Consider the following 9206-nt stretch of genomic DNA (forward strand, 5'->3'; position numbering starts at 1 on the left):
CCTACGTGTGGCGTCATACATGTCATTGTGAAGGTCTGTAGTTCCTGTTATGCTCTTTAACAAAAAAAATCAAGGGAACATGCCTCCAACACTCATATGATCATTTAACAACAAAAAAAAACAAATGTTTTTTTAACAAAATCCTATATATACCAACCTATTTTTTACAATTTTTACAAACTACTATATATTATACAATTCTTTCTATTTCTTATTCCCAAACCTATGGATCAATACTCGAAGACCCCAAACACTCCAAACACCCCAAATTACGATTCAATCCAAGGGTTTATAAATTTGTTACAAGGAACACCAATTCAATAACTAATTTTCAATAGTACATTTCCAGTATCTTACTAAAAATTCAATCCCGAACCACAGTTCAACCCCAACTTTTTCCAGCAAACCCCTTACCCCTTTCAACAAAACACTAACCAATTCCCAACCCTTATCCACACAACCTTTTCCAATTTCATCAACCACAATCTTTTACACCAAAATCTTCCCATCCACAACCTTCTCGTACTCAAATTTTAGATAATGACGAAATCGTTGCCAAAATTCAAGTACCGAAACAGAAAAAGCAACGAAAAAGAAAAATAAAATGGCGGTTTTTGCAAAGGAAAACTAAAGTGGGTTGAAAATGAGGAAATGCATTTTGCCGCAAGTTTGGATAGCGATCTTTGGTGATTCTTAACAACGCAAGAACCAATCTTATTCGGCTTTTTAGGAGTTGAGTTTTAGCATGCTAATAAAAGATAATGGGAAAAGGCATTTACTAGAGCACCGACGGTATAACTCGCAGATGGCGTGATTCAAGGCAAACTTGCAAGAGCTTCAATGACATATTTAATAATCTAAAAAATATGCATACTAGTTGTGCAAACGATTTTGATAATTTAAGTATGAAGCTTGAAACTTACAAAAAAATACAAAGGTCGAACATTTTCCCATCAAAAAGCATGGTGAATATATCGTAATCGGCCAAACTGGGTCCTTCAACCAGATTCGGCTTCACAATCAAGTGGACTGAAATGATTGAGGACATCAGAATTGGATGCCGATAAAAGACTCAACATCAATGAAAATTAAGAGGAATCTACACCATAGGTATCATTAAAACGAACGAATAAAAGGGACAAGGCGAGACAAGAGGTATCATCATTGGGAAAAAAACATCGTGAATATGTCACGAAAAAGATTACATCAAAACTCGATCTACATTTGAATTTTTTTAATAAAAAATCCCCACACAAAGAAAAAATTACTTTGGAACAACAAAAGTTGGCTATAAAACAACAAAAATTTGTTACTGAACAACAAATGATGATCAAATCTAAACATTTCGAAAAAAGATCTCAATGTATTCAACAAAATGAAGATCGAATTCCCGAAGAATGAGACATTTCGTATTTCTTATTTATGTTTAATTTAGATGTTATTAGATTTTATTTTTGGTTTCTATTAATGTAACTTTATTTTTAGTTTTTATTAATGTATTTTTATTTAACTTATTGAAAATAAATTTTAATTATGTAAATAATATATTAAAATAAATAAAAAATTTAAATGATATTGATGAGGCAGAGTGATGACCATCTCATAGGGGTTGTGATGGGAAGTGATAATGAATGGTAGTGATGAGGCGATGATGTGGTTGTACTTTGGAGTGGTCATGGTGGTGACCACTCTTGATAGCATAATCCAACAACAATAGATATCGTTAAGCCACATTCCCTTTGATACCAATCATTTAGATAACCATGTAGAAAATACATTATGAGCAAAGTTTGAGCCAAAAGTAAAGAAAATATCAATATATGTGATACACTAGAATCATATACATTATAAAAAAATAATAATAAGAACGACTACACATACATACACACTCTAATCAACTCCTAAACTACTCATGAATTTACATACATTCCCTACGGGACATGAAACAACCTCATGAAAAAGATGACATCTCACCATATTGTTAGGCCAAATACTTGTTGGTATATATATATATATATATATATATATATATATATATATATATATATATATATATATATATAATAGGAAGATAATAGCATAATGCAATGTCAAAAAGAGTATATTCAACCCTAAAGTACCATTGTAGTTGTATACTTTTAAGGTTTGCTTAATGTATTGTGAACTTTTGGTATCATGGTGAAGGTCTACAATTGATTATCCAAAATGTCAACATTACATTCATCTTTTCCCAATTGGATTTGAAGAACTTTTGGTATCATGGTTGAAGGTCTACAATAGATTATCCAAAATGTCAACATTACATTCATCTTTGCCTAATTGGATTTGAAGATTCAAGTATGATTGATCCATTTGTTTTTAATTCTTACCATGAAATAGTGAAATCTTGCCTTTATATTTTACCATACAACAGACAAAACAAAATACAAAAAATTATAAAAAAAAGTCCAATAAATCTTATAGTCAAACAAAAGCCATAATAATACAAACTAGAACCTATCAAAACCATCTAAAACGGTATCTTTTGTGCATGTTTGAATCAAAAACATCTAGTATTTTACAATTGATTATACAAAATGTGAACATGACATTCGACTTTGCCTAATTGCAGTTGAAGATCCGAGCAAGGCCGGTCCATTGAGTTTTAATGCCCAATGCGAGATAATGAAGTTATGTCCTAATATTTTACTGTACAATAGACAAAACTTATATAAAAAAAATTATAAAAATAAAAGTACAAAAAATTCTATTCAATCCTGACTCATGGTATTTTAAAGATACAATTTTAGTTGGTCTAGTTTTGAAAAATTTGTTCCACGGAGGCAACCATAAATGTATCATCAACAAAATCTTATATGCAACTAACACATTTGTAAATCTATGAATTCTCTTTGCAAACCTTATTATTTGAAATGAGAGAAATCTACAGAAAAAGTCCCAATATTTTGAGAAAATTTTAAACAAAGTCCTAAAATTTATTTTTTTAATAGAAAAGTTCCAATTTTTTAACTTTTTGAATAAAAAAGCCCAAGAAATCAGTTAATTTATTCACATTAGCCCCTTTTAGACCTCTTCAGTAGGTCATATGATCAAATCGTTAATTTTTCCAAAATAATGGAGTTTTTCTGCAGATTTCATCAAAACTTATATATAATGTATAAACGCATTTTTTACGTATTTATTCAATTTTTACGTACTTTTGTATTTTTAAGTTTTTATATGTATATGTTTACGTATTTTTATGCATTTTAAATGTATAAACATATTTTTTTACGTGTTTATATATTTTTTTAAATATTTCACACATTTTTATGTATTTTTATGTGTTATTTTTTATGTATTATATATATATATATATATATATATATATATATATATATATATATTTATGTATTTATGTCTTTTAGTAAGTTATATATATATATATATATATATATATATATATATATATATATATATATATTTTGTTTATGTATTTTAAATTTATAAACATATTTTTAACGTATTTATATGCATTTTTAAGTATTATATATATATATATATATATATATATATATATATATATATATATATATATCATTTATCTTTATGTGTTATTTTTTTTATGCATTATGTATTTACGTATTTTTTAAAGTTTTTATATAGATGTTTATATATTTTAAATGTATAAACATACTTTTTTTACATATTTATATGTATTTTTAAGTATTTTATATATTTTTATGTGTTTTTTTTATGTATTTCGTATTTATATCTATTTTTATGTGTTTATGTATTTTTTAAAGATTTTTATATAGATGTTTATGTAATTTAAATGTATAACTATATTTTTCTCACGTATTTATGTATTTTTTACTTCAAATCGTATTCACCATTTCATCCAATTCGTACAACTTCTTTGAATATGTGCAAATAGTTTTACTACATACCCATATATTTTAAGTTTTTCTCAGAAAAATTTAAAATATATGGGTATCTAGTAAAACCATCTAGACATACTTGAAGAAGTTGTGCGAATTAGATAAAATGGAGAAGACGACTTCAAGTAAAAAATACATAAATGCGTAAAAATAATACGATCAAACATTTAAAATACATAAACATCTTATAAAAAAATGAAAATATACATAAATACGCAAAAATACATATAAATACATAATACATAGAAAACATATAAAAACACAAAAAATATGTAAAATACTTAATATATATATATATATATATATATATATATATATATATATATATACACGTAAAACATTATTTTTATACATTAAAAATACATAAACATCTATATAAAAAACTTAAAGAATACATAAATATGTATGTGTGTGTGTGTCTATATATATATATATATATATATATATATATATATATATATATATATATATATATATATATATATATAAAACGTAACACATAAAAATATGTAAAAAATATGTAAAATTGTTAAAAATACATATAAGTAAGTAAAAAATACGTTTATACATTTAAAATACATTAATATATACATCTAAAAACTTAAAAAATACACAAATATATAAAAATAGATATAAATACGTAAAAAAATATGTTTATATATTATCTACAAATTTTGACGAGATCTGCAAAAAAATCCAGTTATTTTCGAAAAATTAACAATTTGGTCCCGACGACATAAAAAATGACTAAAATGAATAAATTAGTCGGTTTTTTGAGCTTTTGTATTCAAAATGTGAAAAAGTCATGATTTTTTTATAAAAAAATAAAATTTAGAACTTTATTAAAAATTTTGTCAAAATATTATAACTTTTCTGAAAATTAATAAATTCTGACATAAATATTTTTAAATATTCTTGAGAATAATAAGTTTTGTCGGTTTTATCCATGTTACATTTTTTTTTTCTATTAATACCCAAATAACTTATTTTCAATCTTTGATAACTACAATCTTATATAAGTCGTATGGATACATAAATTAACTTATTAAAAATCAAGTTATATTATACTTATTCCATACCTATATATCTGCCGAGAATAAATACCCTACTTTTATACATATCATCATGCAAAATATGATTGTACGCACGTTTATGTGTGCTAAGGTCTTGAAAACAGGAAACCTTTTCAAAGTCAAGAAAAAAGGGGAAAAAGAGGAGTCTAGTTTCTATGACATGGAAGCTTACTTCCACTGCTATTTCTTCGAGAATAAGTTGCTAAAGCATCTCGAATTCCAAATCCCGGCGGCGATGCTCGAAATGGAGGCTCAGGATTTATCCGATGACGCTGATTACGCCGCCGCATCTCAAGAAGTAAGCAACACACATCTTAATTACGGTATTATTTGATTACCGAAGAAATCATCTCTAGCAAAAACTATGATTAGAATAATTTGATCGATTCTAGTTGTAGAGTACAACCGGTTGATTAGGAGTTTAGGTTTTCATGAACAATTGTGAAAACTACGGTGGAATTTAATTTTATATGAGTTTTTAGGCGTGAAATTGATATGGTTTAATGAGCATCCATTGCTTGCTATCTGCATACAATCATCTATCACCACCAATTACGCAACCTGCTGCTGATTTACGAAAATTTTCAGAAATGGAAACTTCATCAAAACAAGAAATCAATCGTGTAATTTTCTCATAGGCCTTCATAGATCACCCTTCATAGCAGTATTTGTCTTTATGCCATAAAGTTCATGTTTTTTTGTGGTCTTAAATCTTAATTTCATATCCCATATATTTTATAAAATTCAATAATTTCGTATATTTTTTGTGTTATAGGGCATGTTAAGTAGTAAGAAAAGCTCTTTTAGTGATCTAGAAAACGCAGAAATAGTGTACTTGAAGGAGAAAGTCACAATTAATCCAACTCAATATGCAGCTGACAGAATCAGTGGGAAGTTAAAACTTATTAAACAAGATTCTTCACTATTTATGGTAATATACTTTCATTGTAAAAATACATCTTCAATCAATATATTTATATTAATAATATTTTTTTTCTCTTTTCAAAATAGACTTGGATGCCTTATAAAAGCCGAATCTCAAATGCTAGGCTTTCTGAAAGAGGTTTTTGTATATATATATATAATTATATATAGTTATATTATATACATAATAACACTATACTTTATATAAAAAATTGGATGTAATTTTTTATGCAGACAAGAATTTATACACGATAAAACCAGTGTCTTTTACTGATATCCAATCAATTCGAGTGCACACTCCAAAAATTGGGTGGCAATATGCTGTTGTTATTCTATCATCTGGTATGATTATATCAACATTCTGCTTTGAAAAATCTTCCTATTTATAGCAATGTCTTTTAATACAAAGCAATTTTCACTGCTATAATTAGAAAAAAAAAGTACATTATTTTTTTTTCATGTATATGACTAAAAACTTTATACAGGTTTAGCATATCCTCCACTTTACTTCTACAATGGAGGCGTACAAGAATTTCTAGCTACAATTAAACAACATGTTTATATTGTTAGGTTTGTTATTCTATTCTTTTATTATAAAACATAATTTATTAGTAACAAAAATATGTTGATATAATGATATGATTAACTATTATTTAACACACATGTTTTTAATTCACAGGTCATCAGAAAATACAAATTTATTTCATATAAATAACTTCGAGGATCCTCTTCAGGTGAATTTTTTTTTTTTTTTTTAATATTTAAGATCTGTGTAGGTATATATAATTAATAATTGTTTAAACTTGTGTTTTTTTACTTTTTATTTTTATCGACAGTTCGATAAAATATCATTGGTATGGGGAAAACCACGACAATCTCCATTACAACTTGAAGAGGTATACCTTGCTTTTTCGATAAATTGCTAGAAAGCCCCTTATATTTAGACGTTTTTACAAAATCGGCCCAACAGCTGAAATTTTTAATGCAGTGGGGAATGTTTTTGGATGCTGAAGGTCGAGTTGTGTCTCCAAGTGATTTAAAGAAGAGAATTTTTTATGGAGGAGTGGATCATAGTTTACGTAAAGAGGTTTTTATTTATTTAAATGTTTTTTTTTTGTCAAATCGAGCATAAACTATAAATTTAATGTTATTTAATTTCAGATTTGGAAATTCTTATTGGGATTTTATGCGTATGATTCTACATATACACAGAGGCGTTATCTTTCCACCATTAAGAAATCGGAATATGAAACCCTAAAAAACGAATGGCAGGTTTGTCATTAATTAATTAGCAACAATTTTTTTTTTTTAATTTCTGTAATAATTATTTATTTTCCAATTGCAGAGTATTTCCATTTCCACAGAGCAATCAATAAAAGAAACCCAATTTAAAGAAACAAAGTTTCTTATCGATAAAGATGTGGTATAAGTTATATAACTAATTAACTATAACAACATATTCTTCACTAAATTTCTCGACTTTTTATTTCTATAAATGTTAATTAAATTATTTTGTATTTTTTATTTTCAAGGTAAGAACTGATCGAATGCTACCATTCTATGAAGGTGATGAAAATGAAAACGTGAATATTCTTCGTGATATTTTAATGACATACTCATTTTATAACTTTGAAATCGGTTATTGTCAGGTAATAATTCTTTTAACTCCATTGAGATAATATTAGTTTTTATTTATTTTTGTTAACAAATGAAATTTTACAGGGTATGAATGATTTCTTATCTCCAATACTTTATGTCATGGAGGATGAGTCAGAAGCTTTTTGGTGTTTTGTTTATTTAATGGAACGATTTGGACCAAATTTTAAACATGATCAAAGTGGCATGAAATTTCAATTTTTTGCATTGTCAAAGGTTCTTTCTCTCTCACCTTTGTGTGTGAGTGTGTGTGTGTGTTTTTCATAAACATTATACATTTAGGTTGTGTTTATCACAAGAGATTGAGAGCGAGTGCTTGACTTTAAATAATCTGGTTTCAAATTCAAATTGAAGATAATGATTTATACTTTGTGATAATGAGAACGAGGGTAAATATGTAATTTGAGTGTTTGACATGGCAGTTGATGGAGATTCTAGACAAACCATTGCACGATTATTTTGAGGAGAACAACTGCTTGAATTATTTATTCTGTTTCCGATGGATTCTTGTACAATTCAAAAGGTAAGCCAAGGTTTCTTGTATAATTAATAAAAACACATAGGGTCAAAATCGTAAAATCTATAAAAGGAGGACAAAGTTCATAAAATAATATGGGTTATGTTATCTTGTATTAATTATAAAATGATTATGTCAGGGAATTCGAATACGAGGAAATAATGAGATTGTGGGAGATTTTATGGACTCATTATCCAAGTGAACATCTTCATCTTTACATATGCATTGCAATCCTAAAAACACATAGGATTAAAATAATGGGGGAGCTAATGGACTTTGATACCCTTTTCAAATACATCAACGAGTTGAGTTGTCACATTGATCTTGACTCGGTGCTTTCTTACTCGGAAGCTCTATGCATGTCCGCCGGAAAAAATGGTGCTGCCGCCATTCCTCCCGGAACACCGCCAGTTGTGGCTTGAAAAACAGTATAATCAAATAAGAGATCTAATTACCAAATAAAAACTCAACTCGGTTTTTTATCTGATTTTAAGCTTTATAACATAGATTGGTTTTATATATGTATATATGAAATGGAAATTAAATGTGAGTAAATGTTTAGAATTAGTAGAACTGTTTGACCTTGTTCTGTTTATTTCTATAAAACCCAAGTGATTTTAGAGTTTAGTTGCTATTCTTTTATTTAGAAATTTATATTTTTGTTTGATCAATAAAAGTGTGTTCTTCATTATGAAATAAAACAGATTATAACAAAAACTAAACCTTGGGTCAAAAATCAAAATTATAATCTTGTTGATGTTGACGTATACAAGAGTTTGTATATTTAGGTCCAAATCTGCGTAAAAGGAACAAAAATGCAAATATATATAAAAGTGGAGGGGGTGTGGGTGGCGTATTCAATGAGTTTTTTTATTGGGTATGGACTAATTTTGTAATTGTTTTAAGTGCATGAATTGTTTATGTAAATAAATGTATAAAGACTTTTTTTTTTTTGTAAATTACGAGTATAATTTTTTTAATTTATTTTTTACATAGGGGTCAAACCTGTCAACGTAAAAAAAAAATCTTTATAGGGACGTTTCTTGTAAATCACGAAATAGAGATTAAATATGTCAATATTCAAAAAAATCTAAAATGTAAAAGTGATTAGGGACT

General features: G+C 26.9%; 1 protein-coding gene across 5 annotated transcripts; it reads left to right on the plus strand.

Moving 5' to 3' along the window:
- Positions 1-5058: 5058 nt before the first annotated feature.
- Positions 5059-8717, plus strand: LOC145053667 (uncharacterized). Of its 5 annotated transcripts, none has more exons than XM_079001753.1 (14): positions 5059-5291; positions 5769-5924; positions 6005-6056; positions 6152-6259; positions 6403-6487; positions 6597-6651; positions 6754-6813; positions 6888-7004; positions 7079-7189; positions 7263-7340; positions 7450-7566; positions 7640-7789; positions 7996-8096; positions 8230-8717. In XM_079001753.1, the coding sequence occupies exons 1-14, from the start codon at positions 5073-5075 to the stop codon at positions 8510-8512; spliced, it is 1692 nt and encodes a 563-aa protein (XP_078857879.1). In that variant the 5' UTR covers positions 5059-5072; the 3' UTR covers positions 8513-8717. The 5 variants fall into 5 exon arrangements, with proteins under 5 accessions (XP_078857879.1, XP_078857881.1, XP_078857880.1 ...); XM_079001755.1 differs by having other exon boundaries at positions 7130-7189; XM_079001754.1 differs by having other exon boundaries at positions 6906-7004.
- Positions 8718-9206: the final 489 nt, after the last annotated feature.

This window comes from Lactuca serriola, chromosome 5, assembly GCF_051521515.1.
Source record: "Lactuca serriola cultivar US96UC23 chromosome 5, Lser_US96UC23_V15, whole genome shotgun sequence".
Lineage (NCBI taxonomy): Eukaryota > Viridiplantae > Streptophyta > Magnoliopsida > Asterales > Asteraceae > Lactuca > Lactuca serriola.

What these genes read in the sequence shown, in the direction of transcription:
- LOC145053667 (XM_079001753.1), top strand. Translation starts at nt 5,073, where the DNA reads ATGTGTGCTAAGGTCTTGAAAACAGGAAACCTTTTCAAAGTCAAGAAA. An exon ending in CTCCATTACAACTTGAAGAG is followed by an intron (nt 6,814 to 6,887) that starts GTATACCTTGCT and finishes TCGGCCCAACAG; the next exon opens with CTGAAATTTTTAATGCAGTG. An exon ending in ATTCTTGTACAATTCAAAAG is followed by an intron (nt 8,097 to 8,229) that starts GTAAGCCAAGGT and finishes TGATTATGTCAG; the next exon opens with GGAATTCGAATACGAGGAAA.